Raw genomic sequence first — 21,085 nt, 5'->3', positions numbered from 1 at the left:
CAGTGCAGGGCATAGAAATTGTGTCCACAGTGCAGGGCATGTTTTCATGCCAAGTTGCTTCACCAGGACATGCTGATAGTTTCCAGGTAACCATGGCAAGCAGTATTAGAGTCCAGCTCTACAACTTTATGAGCATGAGAGAAATTGTTTGTAGCAATGATGATTTCCTTGAGCTTGAAGGATATTTCGCTGGGTGTATCAACTAGGGGAAGGGTGGTATCAACCAAGGGAAATCTGGTTGCAGAGTAGGTACTACTATCACAAGGACCCAATGCTATCACCAGGGGGTGACATAACCAAAAGAATTAGATGTAGCTGTTGTGGTGCTTGTATTAGATGTGCTCTTTGAATAGGTTGATATTCTCTAAGACGCCCCCTCACACGAAAGCCCATTGGGATTGAAGCGTGAACAAGCACAGGCCCACCCATACCTTGTACTGAAACTTATTTAATTATAATGGGAGTAACGAGGATCGAAGCCAGGTCATAAGACTGCTGGCTTAGGTCTAAGGCGGCGGTCATGCATCTGCCCCCTAAAAAGTTGCCGCCTTAGATCAGGACCGCCAGCTTAGGTTAACATGACCGCTGCCTTTGATGACTGGGCGAAGGCAGTTCAAGTTGCTCTAAAGTGGCGGTCTATTGGATCCGTCGGGTTAGCCTTAATAAGGCGGCGGTTTTGACCACCGGCTTAGGCCCTAAAAGACCGCTGCCTTATTATTTTCAAACATCCCCACCATCTTTAGGTGGTGATTCAAACTGTCGGGTTAGATTTTATATGATTTAGGTGTTTTTTTATATTTTTATATCAGATTTATTCCGACAATTTTTTTTTTTTGCACTAGCACTTTTACTAATTCATCACTTTATACCTGCTTAGTGAAAATCTCATGATAATTAAAAATAACTTAAATAAAAATGTAATTTGAAACAAAAGTAATGTATTAAATTAAAAAACTAATTATTATTATTTCCAAAAGAATTATTCAAATACAATATCCAATTGACATAAAAAATACAAGGACTTCAAAAAAAAATTCAATTTGTCAAATAATATAACACATCTTCCTTTCTTTCCACTTCTATCATAATTTAAGATATCTAATAATCTTTGTGCTTTATTCTCCTAATTGACTCCAAAAGACATCCAAGCTCTGCCCAGCTTTAAATACAGCACTGCATAAATTATAACCTGAACCAAAATGTCCAATAGATTGCATCAGATCTACATAGCTTCAATAAATAAAGGAACTATATGAAACCTGTTGCCAGAGAAAAATACCTGCTCATTTCCAATCTGGAAGTCTTTGCTAACAGAAATATCCTTGGAATTAAGACAATAAAGTCTTGAACAAATCTAAATAGGGTAAGCTATCATTAGGGTGCTGGAACTTTTAATAAAATGATCAGTTATCCATAAAAAATTGTTGATTTTTGATAAGCATCCATAAAAAAACAGTTTATGCAGTACATATCTCAGTTTTGTAATTTTTAAAGGAATTATTTTCTTGCCTACTTTAAAAGATTACTGCAATGTCATATTCATTAAGGATTGATCTGGGAGTGGCCATTTGTGTAAAAAATGCCACACCCCTCCCAAGACTCCGGATAGTTGGGATCAAGATTGGGTAGTAATCCTTAGTTATTTTCCCTTTTGGTTTGGTCTTGTTTACAATATTGCACCCTCCTCCCTAGGAATGTAAAATTTTTAGTTATTATGTTCCAATGATCAATACTAGGATGATATGCCAACTGCTGCTAATTGAGGTCACTTTTATCTGAAGTCTTCTGTCTCAGAAAGTATAACATAAGTTATTATTGACTATATTACATTTCAATTAATACCAATGTCCTAATAAAGGAGATCTGTTATGGAGAACCAAAATCATATTTTTCATTTTTTCTATTTGAAAATTAGGGGCTTATCACAAAAAGGAACAAATAATTGATAGTAAAAGCAACAACTAGGAAAACCGGAACCTTAATGCTATGTTTGGTTTGAAGGAAAAAGTGGGGAAAGGAAAGTTAGGGAAACCTTCACAAAATTTGTATAGGTTTCCCTAACTTTCCTTTTTATTCCCTACCTTTTCCTTCAAACCAAACATAGCTTAAGGGTTCCAATCACAATTCTCCTAAACAAACACAAAGTTGTTCCCACAGTATGCCTATTCCAGGAAAACCCAATATTTGCATACTTGGTTTCTATCAGTATGATCTATTTTGTCTTTTTCTATTTCTTTTCTCCTTCTAATGTTTATGTTATCTTTTTAATTGCCTATGATTTCTTGCCATCTCCCTTTATTTTGTACCAGAATTATATTATATTATATATATATATATAGAGAGAGAGAGAGAGAGAGAGAGATTAGCTTGAAACTGTAAAGAAATATTGGAATTCCAGAAATTCCAATAAAGTTTTAAACCTTGGAACACCCTTTCTTAACAGCTAGCCTGTGTGTATAGATACTAATAGACAAATTTTCAGTAGCTGCAAAGTCAGAATGGTATATACCTGCTGATAAAATGATGTGAAGTGCTGCCCAAGTTCAACTGCAAAATCTTCCATAGAAAGAACTTCCATGCATTCCTTTGCTTTGACATATACCTGCATATTGATCCAATTTAATTAAGATAACTTTCATGAATTCTTTCCATATATTTGTCATAAACTTCTAATACTTTGCTGATTGGGGAATGACATTCTAAGCAACAAATAGCAACATGCCACCAATTGTATGTGTACATGAAAATAAGTTTCATTTAGTTGTCTCAAACTATGATGCTAAATGAAACTAACAATGGAATTTTTTACAATCTCATTTTTTTTTGTGAAAATAAGTTTCATAAGTTTCCATGGATTCCACTGTTTCCTTGAAACGACCTTCATATTGATAAATGTGGCATAACATACGCACAGAAATCCACAAAATCTGTAGAAGCCACAAGGACAAAGAACTAAAATGGTCCTCAATAGTACAGGGAGAATCCTCTAATCCTAATCAATAAATTTAGCACTGAAGTCCAACAGTGTATCCATAACTAAAGTGATAATAAGGACAAAAATGGAGTAAAAAATTGAAAAAAAAAAGTTTGCATTAGGTACCTTGATGTAGACAAATGGTTAATTAGCGCATATCAGCTGAAGAAAATGAAAGCAAGAAGCATGGACATAATGTGTTAAGAATCACACATTTGTTTGCTTAACTTGGCTCAATATTGAAAATAACTCATGGTTCTTGCAAAACCCTGAATGGTGATATAGATAAAGTAATGGAAGAACCAATGGTAACATATTTTATCCTTGCTGTTCCAGTCTCAAAGAACCAATTGACAGACATCTTGGTCTTGACAAATAAAACAAGAAAAGTGACCACAGAGGATTTGGTTTTCTTGTGGGGATTCAGGGCTGGGATGACTGCTGGAGTGTTGAAGAAGATCCTCCATGCATCTCATGATGTTTTCTCTGAAGATTTTGAGGTCAAGTTAGTTGATAAGAGCTGTGCTGTTGTAGTTTTCTGGACACCTGGTTTGGCTGAGGTGTTACTCAAGGTAATCAGTTCAGGGGGAGTTGGTTCTAGTGCTTTTGATGGATATGATTTCAGAAGGACTAAAAGCAGCTGATTATGAGGCTTACAAGAGAGTCTGCAGGATGCGTTTATGGGAGTTGCATTTAGCTGACTCATTAGACAAGGCATTGTTAGATGAGTACCCTCATGACTGGGTAGCTAATTCCAGATCAGAACCCCTGGGGATATGCTGGAATAATGAGTTTATCATTAAATTGGATGATCTGTGAGAAGCTATTGACTTTCAATATTTTTTAAAGCTTATCAGATATGATGCAAGGGTTCATTGGCCGACATGCCCGAAAATCATTCATTGCTTATGTTCATTTGAGAGTAATCAGGTGCTCTCTGTTCTGTCCAAGGTTGAATCGTTGCAATGACAACCCATACTGTTGGGAGTTTTTGGCCAAAAAATGTTAGCAATCAGAAAATTAGTAATTCTTGAGGCCAATGAAGAGGTTGGGTTTGTTGCAGAACTTCATATACATACCCAATTATCAAAAAGAAAAATTGATGAACTCAACTCCAAGCAATAAGATAAGGTGTACAGAAAACGGTTGCAGATAATCAGAACAATGTCAAAAATAAAGTTAATGATATAGCACAAAATTAAAAGAAACAAACAAAGGAAAAGAAAAAAAAAAAAGAAAAATAAACAATGATGTTTCCCTTACAATCATATCTCTGAGTGCCTTAAATGATTGATTGCCAATTTGAACTGGGACAATGGGAGGCCATTGGGTGGTTTGAAAACTCTCAGTCTCAAAAGAATTAATCCCCAAACAAAATACAGACAATTCAACTAAACTTAAGATCGAACAGATGAGGGGTGATCCATTGAGCTTTTCAACTTCTGTTTTCTTTTTTTTTTTTGGACATTGTTATGTTATGGGTTGAATGATTGAACCACCGGTTAACCATCAAACAAACAAGGTTTCTGGGAACAGATTCGTGAATAGTAAAAACAAAACAAAAAGATTGTGAATAGTAAAACAGCTGCCACACTAAAACAAAACAAAACAACCACCGGTTAACCACGATAGTGAAAAACAATGAACCATCAACAAAAAACAACGAAACAAATCTAACAAACTTACCATTGAGAATGGAACCACGATAGTGAAGTTCTAGGCTCAGGTTTGAGTATGTTTGTGATGAGAAAAGCTAAGATCGAAATAAGAATAAGAATAAGATTTATTCTGACGAGGGAAGCAACCTGGAAATGAAAAGAAAATCAAATTCAAAGGCAGACCTCTATCAAACTCTCGAACCCTCGAACTCTCAAACTCTGGAACTCTTGAAGAGGGCTCAGAACCAGTCTCCTCTCTACGACTCTTGAAGAGACATCGAGATTTTCTTCCCAACTTTCTTGCTCTAAATCGCCTAGAAAATCGCAAAAACCTAGATTTTCTTGCTCGTGAAGAATAACTTTTGGGCGGGAGAAAAAAATTTTTTCTCGACCAGAAGGGGATTTCGCGCACGGGAGAAAGAAATTTTTTCCTCTCTGTCGACCTACGTTTCTCCACACCGGTCCATTATAAGGTTAAACCGGTTTAATTCCGGTTCCCATAAAAATCCGCCGAATGTACATTAATGACGGCCGCGCCAGTTTTTAAAATGAATGTAGGCGGCGGTCTTTGAAAGTTCGCCGCCTTAGATATTCCTATAGTGGCGGTCACAAATTCCGCCGGCTTGGACTATCTTTAACCATGAATAAGTTGATATTCTCTTACAGGTAGTGCTGGCAATGTAAGTTCCGAAAACTGCTTCCAGAACTCATTTGTCTAGATTGTGGGTCATTGAGGGAAAAGATGAGCCTAACATGGATCAAGCTTGTAAGATCCATCCTGCAGTCTACTATCTCCAGCAGGATGATCTGCTCATCAGGGTATGTGTGATCAATGGCTCGCCAACTAGAAGCCACCTTCAATGCAACAATCCCAAAGCTGAACACATCGGCAGCTTTTGTTGTCGCAACACTTTGTTTTTGGAAGCTCTCAGGCGGCAAATACCTAATTGTACTACCGATTTTGGTTGTATATGCCAATCGGAAATGGTAACTTCTTGTCGACGAGGACATACATAATGGGGTGGGATATTCTAGTTCATGATCGACGTTGAATGCAATTTCTAGTAACCGTTCAGCGAGTGCGGAGCAAATTACAGTTCTTGAAAATTTTCATCAGTTGGGTTTTATTTTGAAATTTTAAAGTATAATGGAAGGCAAATTTGATATTTCATTTTCTTCGTTGATACTTAACGGTGATGTCAATTGTTAGAAAACTTAGGGATACTTTAAGACAATATATAGACAATAAGAGTAAAGTTAGTCGATTAACTAAACCACAATGGTAGTTTAAGAAATTTGCCCTTTAATATATATTAATAGGTTCTATTTGTAGCAGAAAAAGTTAAATATTTTAAAGTACCATTGAGTTTTAGGAAATTGACTTGCTCTACCCCTAGAAATTGTCTTAAAGTACCCACAAGTTTTCTGAAAATTAACTAATTCCTCCGTGCCATTAGTGTCCATTAACGTTCCATGACAATCCATTCACATGTGACAAATAGATTTTTGTTTTTTAATCTCAATGTTACCATATTTTGTGGTTGATTTTGTCCTCTACTATTCTTCAAAATTTTAAAATAGAACTCAACAGATCCAACCTAGGGAAAAGAACCGGGAAGAACGAAATAAGAAACTAATTTAACATAAACCAATTAAAAATCAGAAAATTACATAATCAGTAGAGCTATTTTAAATATTAGGGGTAAGTGTTTGGTTATTAGTTGGTACTTCATATCAAAAGCTTCAAAAATTTCTTTAAGCTTGTTTGTTGAAACTCCCAAATCCATGTTGAAGACCACCAATGAATTGCCAAATTTTCCACATGAATAATAAGTTGCGACCCAACAATGAATTGCCAGTTGTAGTAGCGGAGGTGGTGTTAGTAGAGAAGAGGAGAAAGAAGATATGACGAGAGAACCTGAAACCCAAAGCAAGGCTGATGAGGCAGTGGAAACGGTGAAGGACTATCTAGAAAAATGAGGGAGCGGATTACCTGGAGACAAAAACATACACACCCGGCTGAACTACCTATCATGGTTGAATATACAAGTATTCAGTACCGGCCCACAGTGAGCACTGGCGTGTTCAACTGTGATAGATAATTCAGCCAGGTGTGTATGCTTTTGTCTCCAGCTCATCCGGACTGGAAGAATGAAGCTAGAGGTTTAAAGCGTTGTTGACGGAAGAGTCAAGTGGATTGGTGGACCAGTTGTTCTAAAACTATTCTTCCTGTTCAAATGTTGTAGGTTTATTCAAATATTTTGTTTTGAAAATTTAAAGAGGAATGAAAGATAAAACAGTCTTATCCATATGTCCATTAACAGATGCTAATGGCAGGGGAAGTTATAGTCAATTGTCATAAAGTTTGGAGATACTTTAATACAATTTCTAAATAGTAGGTTAGAGTAAGTCCATTTCTAAAACTTAAAGGATACTTTAATAGATTTTCCAAAAAAGGGCCCTAGGGGTGACCCACTTGTTTTCAACTTATGCCAACAGGAAAATTAAAAAAAAATGATTTATTTTTTCAATTGAATACCATTTTTTTAAAGAAATCATTCTTTTTTGGGAAATTGTCTAAAACTCACCATGAGTTTTTAGCATTTTTCTTAAACTCACGTAATTTTTCAAAACATCCAGGGAACCCTATGCATGTTAGTAAGTTGACATTAAATAGATTAATAGATGTTGGTAGATTGCTATTTTACCCTTTGTTCTGTTGTAAATGGAAAATAAAGCAAAATTTTAATAATAAAGAAATAACAAAAATACATCTCAAATTTTCAATCTAAAAAATTTTCTGCCCATTTACATGTTTAAATAAAAAGAGAGCTTCAAATAAAAAAAAAAGGAATGCGATTAATAAGGCTGACATGCCATTCAGGGGCAATTTGGTTATAAAAATTGCATTTATGCTTTAGAAAAAAATATATTGACATGGGATTCCCTGGATGTTTTGAAAAGTTATGGAGAGTTTAAGAGAAATGCTGAAAAGTCATTGTGAGTTTTAGACAATTCCCCTTCTTTTTCTTTTAATTTACGTGTAGCCAATAGCAGCTTTAGGGTATTGTGGGAATCATTGACATGGGGTTCCCTGGATGTTTTGAAAAGTTATAATGAGTTTTAGACAATTTCCCTTCCTTTTCTTTTGGTTTACATATAGCCAATCGCAACTTTAGCATGTTGTGCAAATGATTTGGTTTAATTAAAAAGAAATCAAATTTACCCAAAACAGGAATAATTTCTCAAAACACTAATTAACAAAATGCTTTTTATGCACAAAGTTATTTTGTATTTAATCAGTAAATGAAGTACAAAAAAAGTATGTTCCCATAAAAAAAATTACAAGTATATATTCATTAAGGAGCCTCTCCTCTTGTTTTCTTCTTCTTGTCCCTATTAAAGAAAATTGATAGATGAACTAGTGATACTAGAACAACAAAGGAAGCCCTAAGATGAATGGGAGGTATATGTGCATGGGGTTGAGGGCTGCCTTGTGGGCACTGTCAAAATGAAAACGGTTATAAGGGTCGCCGTAGTAACCGTCGTTGGCACGATACATGTAGTACCACACGTTGAAGTTTCCTGCAATGTCAACAACATTCTACTTAATTCTTGTTAATTGAATTGAATGTTAATAAATTCAAATGTTAATTATCATAATAATTCATAGGCCCCCTTCCTTTTTTCGGATAAATTGATCAACTAGTAAATTGTTCATGAAGATATCGGAGAGTATTAGTTACCCTTGCAAGATCAGTAAGCAATTTACCCATCCCCTGAATAGCATAAAAATATTAAAAAACCTAGGGTTTTTTTGGATTGCAGTTGGAATCGGAATTGAAATCCTTTAGAATCAGAATCGGAATGGTCCATTCCTATAGTATGCTTGTTTCAGATAGGAATGAGAATGGGAATTAAAATCAGCATGAATAGGATTTCATTCCTAAGGAAGAGACAATGAATGATCTCATTCCCTCAAATGGGGAAATGCCATTCCAGTAGGAATGGGATTCAAATTCCACCCAACCAAATAGTTGGAATCGGAATAACTATTTCTTTCTGATTCCGATTCCAAACCCTTATTCCCGCGAACCAAACAAGGCCTTATTTATCCTAATATATTTTACCTAAAAAGCACTTGCCAATTGGAAAGTTTTTTTTTAAAGATCTTTTGGAAGATTTTACAGCCAACGATGTAGTGAATTTTTATGTAATGATTTTTGCAGTTTAAAGATCGTTTGGTTGAGGCGCACCTTTTTGCACAAAGATGAGACAAAAAAAGACGAGAAACTCCATTTTTAGTTTTCTAAAATAAGCTCGAATCGAACTTCTTGTATAATTTCAGAATACAATCTTTGGACGAAAAATTCCTCCAGCCAAATAAAAAAAAGACCGAAAAACAAAATACTAGACTTCTAAAAAACCGACAACCCACACAGAAAAACATACCAAAAAGGGCCATAACCGATAAGGGCCATATTATATTAATGCAAGTAAAAACGAACGAGGCGTCAGTCAAAATCAACAAGTTGGGGCGGGCGGGATGGGATTACCTCTATCTCGACCGTAGCTGCATCCGGCCCTGAGTGTGTTTCTGACGTCTCGTAGGGTGGCTCTATTGTAAAATGTGAAGTGAGATAATACATGACTGACGCAGCGGAGAACCAGGTCCGTCTCCACAAAGCAAGGCCCTCCGCAGAATGCGTCGGTTTCTTGACGGGGCACGTCCAGCCGCCCGCTCTCCGTCAGTCTATAAGCTTCGTAGCACCTTTTGTATATCTTAATTATTTTGTTTCAATAAAATATGAAATCACAAATTAAACAGAACGCCAATTGTCAGTACACATAGTAGAAACAGTCGAAACTGTGGTTCAACAACCATATCGTTTCACGTTAGAGCGTTGTTTTGGTTTTGGTTTTGGTTTTGGCATTCGTTTTCATTTTAAGTTAAAAAACAAAGCAAAAATCAAACATCTTTCATACAGGGTCTAACTTACATAACCATTGTCGAAACACTGCAACGCTCTCCCCACGATTTGAGACGTTGGGTCGCCCTCTGCACATTCTCCCGTCAAACTCACATTGTTAAATTCCAACACTTGAAAAAAAAAAATTAAATTCAAATATAAAGGAGGGTATTAAATGGATTATGGCCACCTCCCCTCACAACTAAAAGCTATGAATGGATCAGAATTCAGTTTGAGCCAGATGATTTTTATTAATCTGATTTATTCTTTCCAGCGTGCCTCGCACCGATATCACAACACTTGCGGCCGCAAGTTTGGAATATCTTCTATATTTGTATATTTTCATTCATGGGAAGATATTCGAGGAGTGGAAGAAGAGGGGAAATTTATATGGAAAACTCTATTATGATAGGGACTTTTGGACCATAAGGGGGCCATGGCTCCACCCATGGGCACGCTCTATGAGAAGCAAATCTGAACTCGGAGAGTGCAATAAGCCCACGCCCATACAAATGCTGCTGTTCACATTTAAACAGAAACTATATATATATATATATATATATATATATTATAAGAAATTTTATGCCTAATATTAATGTACAGACCTACCTGATATGCAGCAGGAGACAGAAAAGAAGAAGAGAGTTAGAAGAAAGATCCAACATTTCCAGGTTAACGAGAATGCCATCTCATAACCTCTTGAGAGAACTGAAAGGCCTGAGGGGAGAGGAAGGAAGTCATTTGTTTGATATTTATACAAATAATCTTATAGCTGTAGATTGTGTATTACAAAAGCATTTTTCTTTGATTGACCAAAATACCCTTGTTTAATTCTTACATTTCTATTTCCGTCAACGATCTCCCAGCTACTTTCTCTGGCATAGTCACGAAATCACAAAGTTCATAAGCCTTCTGTTTTGAATGGGCTCATTTCGAGACCTTTAACGTTAATTCTTGGGAATGTGCTACCTCCAGAGCTGTGTAGCCCATTTAATCAAAAAAGAAATCACCCTATTATTGACCATGGTTTTAAAAACCAACCACACTTTGACCACCGATTCCCGGGTCTGATTTTTGGGTGTAAAACCGGACCCAGAACCTTGATAAGTTTCTGGGTCAAATGATCCGACCGTCCAGTCTTATATAATTGAAAGTAAAATTGGGAAGAGAATGGACAGTTGGAATGTGTGACCAGACCCCATCTCGAAAACTATATTCTGGGTCGACCCCTTTCAAGAAAAAGCGGGTTAACCAGAGAGAGAGAGAAATGCTACCTTCTGCTGTGCTACTTCCTTTCCTATACGGATAAGGTTAAATATGTAAATTCCATTGCAAAATTAAAGGGATGTGGACGGTTGGAATGTAAGTCACCAACTTTTACTTGTTGCTGACTTCTGTTTAACCTAAACCTGCTTTGTTTTGACTTCATCTGTTTATCTCGTCACGGAAGTTGGGTTCTTAGGCCAATAATGAAATGGGCTTGCTTCTGGGCTTCTTTTTCTCTCTTTGTGTATTTTTGTTTTTAAATTTCCAGTGGCTTGATTTTTTTTCTCCTTTACAGACCGATTAGATCAAAGTTGTTCAAAAGTTGATCTTGATCAGACCAACGTCTCTGATCATGACAAGTTAACCAAACGTGAATTATTTGATTTATTGTTATTCAAATGCTTTCTCAATACTCTACCCAGGGAAGACCGTGTTCTTCCTTTTCCTTTTGAATCAAGAAACCTTTATATTGAGAGCTTTTCTCATTGTAGAATGCGTTTGATCAATATAATAAAATGTAGAACGACATATAAAACCATGGGCGCTTGCTGTTCTCATAGTTTACTATTAATCATATGGTTAATAAAAAGAAAAGAGATAATTTTAGAGATTTATATATAAGGATTGGCTCATAATCTAATGATCTAAGCTTTTGGATTAAAATCGGTATCCAACTCTTATGTATAAATCCTGTTATTGCATAACATACATTTTAAAAAGTACAACTCAGATCTATTCACTATAATTTGTTATATCCTCTAAAATAGACTAGCTCTTACAAGGATATGGTTTTCTAGATATATCTTAATTGTTACTTGTTACTTGTTTTATATTATCTCTTCAATAGAATGATTGCATTCAGTAGTTTAATTTTTGCTAATAAATAAAAGTAGGTGTTTGGTATCAGTGTTAGCAGTAATGTTTTTAATATTGATCTATATTATCCAATGTCTAAGATGATGCCATATTGATGCCACATCATTGCACCGTTGGCAGCAATGCAATGTTTTCTTAGAAAATATTGAATTTGGCATTGCTCCAGACCACATTTTTCCGATTTCCAAGGTGTGGTCTAGAGCAACCTTTTTTTTTTTTTCTAAAAAAACAATACCAAACATGAAGGCGTTGTTTGAAGCATCACTTTCTCTGATGTGGCACCTACATGGCATCGTTTTCTCAGAAAACAACATCGATGCAAAACATCACCAAAGGCTTCTCCTTTGCCTTGAATAGATGCATTAAATTGGCTAGTGATTTGGGCGACCCCAAGTTTTGATAAATGGTATGGTATTGATCAACGTTGGTCTCCTTTTGTCACCTATTTTTTACAATAGTAGTCTACCCTAGGTTACTGAAGGCTAGGGCTGTTCAAATTCCGTTATCAAATCGAGAACCGAACTGAATTAGTCAATTCGATTTGGTTATTTTGGTTTTTGGTTCGATTCTGTTTTAAGATTTTAAAATTTTCAGTTTTCAGTTCGGTTTGAGAAAAAAATGCAATCGAACCACACCAAAAACTGAATTAACCAAAATATACACATATATTTACATTTTAATTATAAATATTCATATTAATATTGGCATTAATATATACTAACATTACTATTTATATTAATAATAATATATAATATGTATTTTAATTATAAATGTTGTTATATTTTAATAATAATCATTAATATAAATATAAACAACATTTATATTTTAACTAAATGAGTTAACCGAATTAAAACCAAAAAAACCGATTTAAATTCAGTTTGATTTGGTTCAGTTTCGTATCTTGTTTGATATAACCAAAATGTTGGTTAGTCATGAAAATGACATAGCCAAAATGTTGGTTAGGTTCTATTTTCGACCCAACTCAACCCAACCGAATGAACACCCCTTCTGAAGGCACCCATTTAAAGGTTAAGTAGTGGACAGCTGGACATTAATTATATTATGAATATCTCTTTTTTTCCTCATAAGGCTCAATTTGGGAAAAGTGCATAAACATGTTTAGAAATACAATGTACAAGACTTTGCACTGTATATATTTGCATTTGCACTCATTCCAAACTAAGTCTAACCAAAATAGATTTAGTATGGCCATAAGAAGAATGCTTCGTTTATCAAAATTATGAGAGTGCCCAAATCACTATTTTGATAAAAGAGGATGTATATGATATGATCTTATTTGAAATGAAGTTTTTTTTTTTTTTTTTTGTATTAATCACTGCGTGGCACTCCCATAAGGATTCACTACTCTTTTAAATGAACAGTACAACATCACATCAACATCTCTTTTCTTAAAGAAATGATAATAGTGGGATTTGAAACCGCACAACTGCTAGGGCAATTTACCAACGCACTAACTGGACTACCCCTCAGTTATTTGAAACGAAGTTGGATACAACCAAAATGAATGACATGGGCTATAATAGTAAAAAAGGATTTAAGCACTAATAATTTAATAATTTAATGAATATGTCATTAAACATAATGGAATAACGAAACAAGACTCATATAACCAGCTAGATATGGTTGGGATAAGGTTTTGATGATGATGATGATATATTTTTTCCTTATAAATAAAAAAAATATTATTAATCTGAACATGGATTTAAACAGACCTTCAAACCTTCAAGTATATACATTGCCTGAAGGACTTTACTAAGTGTAAGAATTGATGTGTTCATTTTTATATCATCTAACTTCTAGTTGGTTGAGCTGAATTGAATTGAGTCATGGTCTTACCCTTTTTATTAATAAGTAGTGATATTAGGTGTTGTTCCTTGTCACATTCAATGTAGAAGTAGAATCTGTCTATTATCATTTCTACCTCACTTTCTGGTTACCATAAAACATAATTGTTTGGTAATGACTTAAGTAAAAAATGTGTTTAGATCGAGTGAAAGGTTTTTTTTTTTTGTTAATCTTTTTGACTAATCAAAGCAAAATCAGGCAGTTGCAACTTATAAGTCATTTTTCACCACTAAACCAGAGAAAATTTAACAAAACAGCAGTTGGAAACTTTTCCTTGAATTGATCTTAATTCCACGAGTCATTACTTGGTTAACAAAATGTCTTTTTAGCTAATCTGGATATATCTTTCTACAGACATCACACGTTTTGTTATTTAATCAAGAACCTGAACGGCCATCAACCAAAAAATTAGAAGAGAAAAAAAAAAATCTCTGACTTCATCCGCTGAGACCACCTTTATTGCACCAAACCCATAACCACGGCGGACGGGCGGAGGAAGTGGACTAGAGCATTAATGGCCTGAGTATGGAAAGACCTGAACTGAAATATTTATTAAGGCTGCATTTGGTTGGTGATGCCGCTCAATATGAGGTAATGCAAGAATCAATGATGGCAATCAGATAGTCATTGCTGGTAGGTCGGGGTTGAGTTTCAATAATGAGGCCGTGCTTTAAGACCTGCAAGGAGGTGGTGGATGGCTGGCCCGAGCTATAGGGATGCTGGTCCAGGCTAATTAGTAGTATGGGTGTTAGAAGTTGGGAGAGTCCCTTACCCCGAGCATTGAGTACCTTTTTATAGCCAGAGGGTCCGTATCCAGATTGGAGTAGGTTTCTAGGGAAATCGAGGCAGAGTTCCCCGCCGATGTTACAGGGGGTAGAGTCCTACACGGTGGAGTTGTCTTCCCATCCCTATCCGCTAGGCAGGCTTATTTGTGAGGGGCGTAGCTGACGTGGTCGGCGGGATCATGGTAATGTCGTAGCTCGGCCAAACTGTGCTGATGTGGCCGAGTTGTGATAGATGGCCACGGGCCTCTGGGCCAGCTCAGCCATGTCCCCAGCATCACTTCCCCCGTTTCGAAGCCGAGGGATGAGGTTCCCTAGGTTCGTTACCCGGCCGAGGAACTTCCGAGCATGCGTATCATCTATGTCGTGTTGGTCGTTGTCGAGGAGTCCTCCGATTGTCGGCTGTAGAACTTAAATGAGAACCAAAATTTCAGTTCCCGAACCACTTCCCCAGTTCTATTGTCGAGGATGGGGAGTGCTCGGCCAGACTACTGTGCGGCCTTGTGGTCGTAAGTTGCCTAGCCAAGGATTTGAGTGGCCTAGCCAAGGATCCGTGTCGAAGGTTGGACCGGTATTGCGGGTCTCTGCGTCAAAGGTTGGATCGGTATTGCGGGTCTCTGCGTCAAAGGTTGGATCGGTACTGTAGTTGAATCGACGCAATTAATGGGTGCAACCGCTGCCTGTCGAGGGTGCAGCTTCGGTTTCTAAGGCCTCTTGCCGTACGTTATTGGTCACGTCAATTGGCCTTCCGAGGCGTTGTCATAGGTGTTTCATCTGCACCGTTGATCTCTCCTCGGTCAGTGCCCTTGATGGTTATAAAAGGGAAGAGGGGGGGGGGGCTATCCTTAGTATTGCTTGCAAGAGTGTTTGGCATTCACAACTATCAGGGGTACTATTACTTCTCCACTCGGCGGAATATTCGGTCGTTGGTCGGGGCCCCTTCTTCTATGAAGCACTGGAAGGAGTCTTTCTTCTTTGTGCGCATCCCCGGGGGTCTCCCTTTTCCTGTTGAGATGCGGGGGCCGAGGATGACTCTATCGCAGCCCCAATGGTTGGCACTTACTTGGGAGGAGAGGTCGGCCCTAAGCATGATCCACGAAATCGACATTATCGCGTACACATGCTCGGAGATGCTAATGCTTGCCGGGCTGATGGAAAGGGTGGCCGGTCTGTTTCCTTTACTTTTGTTTGCTGAGTTAAATTTACCTTGTCTGCTTTGTACTTACCTTGGGTATCCTGTGTTGCAGGTGTGAGTATGGTGTGCAACCGGAGGGTCATCTCGAAGCAGAAGAGCAAGCACAATCCGATGACAGGGCAACTCGTCAGTGAAGAAGAGTCTGGTAGCGGGAGGTCGAGGTGGACGACATTGTCGTGGTTGACCCTGAAGGGGTCCGTCGTTCCGCAGGTGTGTCGATAACTGAGGCAGACAGCAGCTCGGGTCTACACGTGTCGAGGTGGTCAGTTCACGTGGATGATAATCTAGAGATGCTTGGGGTTCCCGAGTAGTTACTACGGGGAATCATGACAATGTCAATAGCTTGGGAATCGGTCGGGGTCGGTAGCGGAGCCTTGGAGTGTGCACTGTTGCGGTCTGTTGCATAGGTAAATCCTCTTCTTCTTATTCCTTGTGTTTTGCTCTCCTTTTCGGTATACTTATCATGTTCGTCTGCAGAATGCTTGTGTGGAGATCGCGCTGGTTGATCATCTCCGAGACCTTCGATCATCGTACGAGCAGGAACACTCTGAGTACCTATGGAAGAAGGCCCAGTTGGTGGAGCTTCAGGCCGCTGGGGAGCGGTCGGCCGCGCTAGAGAGGAAGGTGGCTGAGCTAAATGTGTAGCTGTCCGAGCAAAGTAGTCTTGTTTGGGAGATGAAGCGAGAGATCGCCGAGCTTAAGGCTGAGAGGGGCAGGTTGAGGCAGGAGGCCGCTGAGGAAGCTATCAATGATTACAAGGCATCGGAGGAGATGCAACTACATATGGACAAGTACGCTGAGGCCTCCTTCACGGCTGGGTTCAATCTTTTCCGATGAAGGATCCTTCGCCGCCACCCAGAGTTGGCCATTGAGTCGTAAGGCTGGGATGCCTTTGATCCAAATTCTCCGTAAGGGTCCACCGAGGGAGTTGAAGATGAGGTTGAAGCCGTTGTCGGTGCTGTTGACTCTGCCGCTGAGGATTGATCGGCTGTCTCCTATGCTTATTATTTTCTGTGTTCTTTTTTTTTTGGGATCGGTATGTCGAGCCTTAAACGATGTAATGAACAGTTTAGTTGAATGTTAATGTTTCTTTATTTGATCCCGTGTTGCTACACTTGTACCTCTTTTTCCAGCCGAAGCCTATCTGGCCGGGTTGTTGTGTGTCGGGCTGGGCTATGCTTCTATCTTGTGCGATTCTGTTGGTCGGAGTGTGGCCGGTCGTGCTATTGCATGGGCCGGTGTCAGTTGTGCCTTGGGCGGCCTCTTTGTACTTCGCGATTTTAGTTCGTCAGCTGAGGTATAGTTGGCCGAGATGTAGCCGGCCGGGCTATGCCTCGGCGTCCCTAGTGTTGTGCTGGTCAAGGTGTAGCCGACCGGGCTATGGCTCGGCATCCCTAGTCTTGTGCTAACCGAGGTGTCGTTGTTCGAGATCTTTTGGTTCCCGAGCTCTTAGCAATGGGATGCTCAGTTTCTGGTCTCGAGAGCCTTTGGGGCCCTTCTAAGGCTAGTCGTTTCCCAGCTAGCTCAGCCGTTAACCGGAGGTTGTGTGGAGTTCCTCGATTGCCCTCAGGCCTTGGCGGGTGGGGGTGTTCTTCCTCCACATTTAGGTTTAGCCATTGGCAGTTGAGTCGGGTAGCTTGGTCGGCAATGCGTTGCCGAGTTGGGCGTAATGGGCTTAGCTGTTTGGGGATCGGCGGAGTCAACTCAGTTGGCAGTGCGGCTTGGCATGTGCGTGTGTGGTGTTAGCGGTGGGTGTGGGTGTGCCTTTAGGTCAAAGAAGTAGCTTAAAAGGAGACTTTTATTAGTTGTAGGTTTACTGGTAGTACATCCTAAAGTTTGCCGAGTTCCAACTCCTCGGTATTGGTCAGCCTTCGAGGTCTTCAAGTCTATAAGTACTCGGTTCGAGGACTCTAGTGACCCTGTACGACCCTTCCCAGTTCGGTCCGAGCTTTCCTTCTCTTGGTGTGGGGACTATGACTCTATGCCGAACGAAGTCTCCTGTCTTTGAATTCACGTCTTCTTACCTTCGAATCGTAATGTCGTGCCATCTTCTACTGTTGTGCAACCATCTTCACATGTGCTCGGTCCCGAGCTTCTTCTACTAGGTCCAACTCCGCACATAGATCTTCGTCATTCTGCCCCAAGTCAAAGAGCTCGGTCCAAAGGGTTGGGGAACCTATTTCCATGGGGATCATGGCTTCAGCCCCGTATGTCAGACTGAAAGGGGTCTCTCCAGTGATAGTTCGCGGGGTCATCCTATAGGCCTAAAGAATGCTCGACAACTCCTCAATCCACCTTCCCTTGGCCTGATCTAGGCGTGTTTTTAGGCCATGTAGCAAGATGTGGTTGGTTACCTCGGTCTGCCCGTTGCTCTGAGGTCGGTGTACTGCGGTAGTCCGGTGATCGATCCTTAGGTCGGCACAGAGGGCTTCGAACTTCTTGTCGGTGAACTGTGTTCCATTGTTTGTATGAGCACGCACGGGATACCGAAGCGGTAGACAATGCCTTGCCAAAAGAAGTTTCGGGCATTGTGGGTGGTGATGCGTGCCATAGCTTCGACTTCTACCCACTTTGTGAAGTAGTTCACCGCTATGAGAAGGAACTTCTACGCAATCGCGGTGGGGAAGGGGCCGAGGATGTCTATTCCCCACTGGGCGATTGGCTTCAAAGGGGTCGTAGGCTGGTGATGGAGATTAGAGTGACGTTGGCAACTATCGCACTTCCGCACTAACTGGGTGGCATCCTGCTTCACCATTGGCCAGAAATACCCCTGTTGGAGCGCCTTATGGGCTAGTGTGCGCACGCCGGGGTGATCTCCGCAAATGCCCTCATATATCTCCCTAAGGACATAGTCTGCTTCGGCTGGGGAAGGCACTTCAAGTATGGAAGCATGTGGGAACAACGGTAGAATCTTTTCGCTTCTGCTCGATCCTCCGGGGAAGTGCCCTCTCGAAGATACTCGATTATGGGGTCCATCCAAGATGAGGCATGCTGCACTGGAAGGATGGGGATGGTTGATGGTGCGATGTTTCGGCTGGGCCAATGTGTCTAACCGAACATTTGAGTCAAGGTTGTTCTACGGCGAGCTTTGAAAGGGCGTTGGCTCAGGCGTTCGTAGCTTAAGGGATCTGCTGGATGTCGAAATGCTCGAGCTGCTGAATGAGCTCCTGCACCTTCTGTAGGTAGATCACCATGGAGGGAGTCCGAGCCTCAAATTGGCTGTGGATTTGGTTGACCATGAGCTGAGAGTCGCTGAAGGCCTCGATTCGTCGTGCCCCGAGGTCTAAAGCAAGGTGGAGCCCAACAATCAGGGACTCATATTCGGCCTCATTGTTGGATGCTTTGAACTCAAACCTGAGGGCGTGTTCCAACACTACGTCGTCCGGGCTGAGGAGGATAAGGTCGGCGCCACTACCTTGCTGGTTTGACGAGCCATCTATATGGAGGGTCCATGCTAGGGCAATGGGGCCGGTTCCTCAATGGTAAATGTACATTTTGCGATGAAATCTGCCAAGTCCTAGGCTTTGATCGCCGGTCGGGGTGTGTACTCGATGTCGAATTCACTCAGCTCAATGCTCCACTTAACTAGGCGGCCCGACACTTCCGGTCTTTGTAGCACCTGCTTAAGGGGCTAGCTGGTGGGTACTTGAACATTGTGGGCCTGGAAGTAGGGTCTGAGTTTTCTTGCTGCGGTGACGAGGGGCAGAGCCAACTTTTCAAGATTGGAGTACGGGGTCTCTATGCCGCTGAGGACCTTGCTGGTGTAGTAGATCGGCCTCTGTACCCGATCCTCTTCTTTGACCAGTACTGAGCTGAAAACCTCATCCCCGGCCGAAAGGTAGAGCTATAGCTTGTCCCCTGGGCTCGACTTAGTCAGGAGAGGCGATGAACTCGGGTACTACTTCAGTTCCTGGAAAGACTGCTCACACTTTTTTGTCCATCGGTAGTCCTTTGGCCGTTTAAGGGCTTTGAAAAAGGGGAGGCATCGGTTCGCGGACTTGGACATAAACCTGCCAAGGGCAGCTATTCTCTCGGTGAGTCGTTGCACTTCTTTGTGGGTCCGGGAGGATGGCATGTCGAGGATGGCTTTTATCTTCTTCGGATTTGCTTCAATTCCTCTCTGTGTTACCATAAACCCCAGAAACTTGTTGGAGCCAACCCCGAAGGCGCACTTGGTTGGGTTTAACCTCATCTTGTACTTTCTAAGTGTGTCGAGGACTTCGCGGAGGTCGGTCATGTGGTGTTCAGCCTTTTTGCTCTTCACGAGCATGTCGTCAACATACGCCTCCACGTTCCTACCGAGCTATTCTTTGAATACCTCATTCACCAGTCATTGATAGGTGGCGCCAACGTTTTTGAGGCCAAAGGGCATTACCTTGTAGCTGTACTGGCCACAATCAGTGATAAAGGTCGTTCGCTCCTGGTCGTCCGGGTCCATCCAGATCTGGTTGTAGCCTGAGAAGGCGTCCATGAAGCTTAGGAGCTCATGTCTTGCTGTTGCATCAACGAGTTGGTCGGTCCTCGGCAGGGGAAAACTGTCTATGGAACAGGCCTTATTCAGGTCGATGAAGTCGATGCAGAGTCTCCACTTTTCGTCGGTCTTCTTCACCATCACTACGTTGGCCAGGCAATCAGAGTATTTGACTTCCCTAATGAAGTCGGCGTCGAGCAACTTCTGTACTTCATCAATGATTATTTGCCACCGCTCTGTGGCAAAGTTTCTCTTCTTCTTCTTCATAGGTCGGTAACGGGGGTTGACGTTCATCTGATGTGTGATAACTTCGGGATTGATCCCAGGCAGGTCCTCTGCTGACCAATCAAGTACATCGACATTATTCCTCAGTAATCGCACAAGTTCCTCTGGAGGTGGTCGCCTAGCAGGGAGCTAACTTGGATTGTCTTTTCGGGATCATCCTCAAATAGGGGGACTTGATGAGGTCTTCCACGGGTCATCCGCGTTGTGCCTTTACTTTGTCACGTAGGTCATATGCCTCTGCCATCAATGTCTTAGTCGTTGGACGGGGTCCTCGACAAGATAACTGATAGCAATGTCGTGGTGTTTTCTGGTCTCCGCACACCACCCCTATGCCATACTTGGTTGGAAATTTCATGGCAAGGTGGTACGTAGAGACTACGGCCTACAAGGTGTTGAGGGTCGGCCTGCCGAGGATCACATTGTAAGAGGAGGGGCAACACACCACGATGAAGTCTACCATGGCCGTCGCAGTCACATCACCATCTCCGATCAAGAGGGGAAGAGTTATTCTCCAAGTGGGCTGGAGGGACTCTCCCGAAAATCCCATCAAGGGAGTGCTAACTAGTGTAAGTCGTTCTCTATCAATGCTGAACTTTTCGAATGCATCTTCAAACAATACATCGGCAAAACTCCCTATGTCGGCTAGGATCCGCCGGAACTCAAAGTTGGCCACTTCGGCTGTGATGACCAAGGCGTCGTTGTGCGGTGTCTGGACCCCTCGGAGGTCGTCGTCAGTGAAGGT

At 40.7% G+C, this 21,085-nt stretch overlaps 1 protein-coding gene and 1 long non-coding RNA gene across 8 annotated transcripts; one reads left to right on the top strand and one right to left on the bottom strand.

The window, feature by feature from the left end:
* Positions 1 to 941: 941 nt before the first annotated feature.
* LOC104605113 (uricase-2 isozyme 2-like) lies at positions 942 to 10,329 on the bottom strand. Of its 7 annotated transcripts, none has more exons than XR_016085388.1 (5): positions 4,816 to 5,129; positions 4,661 to 4,727; positions 2,510 to 2,602; positions 1,280 to 1,354; positions 942 to 1,189 (listed from the first exon to the last, which is right to left on the bottom strand). XR_016085388.1 is itself a non-coding variant. In XM_088902891.1 (5 exons), exons 1-5 carry the CDS (start codon positions 10,288 to 10,290, stop codon positions 1,124 to 1,126), a joined length of 372 nt encoding a protein of 123 aa, XP_088759017.1. In that variant the 5' UTR covers positions 10,291 to 10,329; the 3' UTR covers positions 942 to 1,123. The 7 variants fall into 7 exon arrangements, 4 of the variants coding, with proteins under 4 accessions (XP_088759017.1, XP_088759019.1, XP_088759020.1 ...); XM_088902891.1 differs by lacking the exons at positions 4,661 to 4,727; positions 4,816 to 5,129 and adding exons at positions 9,633 to 9,691; positions 10,212 to 10,329; XR_016085387.1 differs by having other exon boundaries at positions 4,661 to 5,129.
* A 3,975-nt stretch (positions 10,330 to 14,304) lies between these two features.
* On the top strand, positions 14,305 to 16,677 carry LOC148800758 (uncharacterized). The gene is made up of 3 exons (XR_016068584.1): positions 14,305 to 15,559; positions 15,640 to 15,994; positions 16,065 to 16,677. It is a non-coding gene; the product is annotated as an uncharacterized LOC148800758 (long non-coding RNA).
* The last annotated feature ends 4,408 nt before the right edge of the window (positions 16,678 to 21,085 follow it).

This window comes from Nelumbo nucifera, chromosome 4 (genome assembly GCF_055504915.1).
Source record: "Nelumbo nucifera cultivar China Antique chromosome 4, China Antique-T2T, whole genome shotgun sequence".
Taxonomy (NCBI): Eukaryota; Viridiplantae; Streptophyta; class Magnoliopsida; order Proteales; family Nelumbonaceae; genus Nelumbo; species Nelumbo nucifera.
Note: the sequence above shows the minus strand (reverse complement) of the source record. Positions and strands in the feature narration are given on the sequence as shown.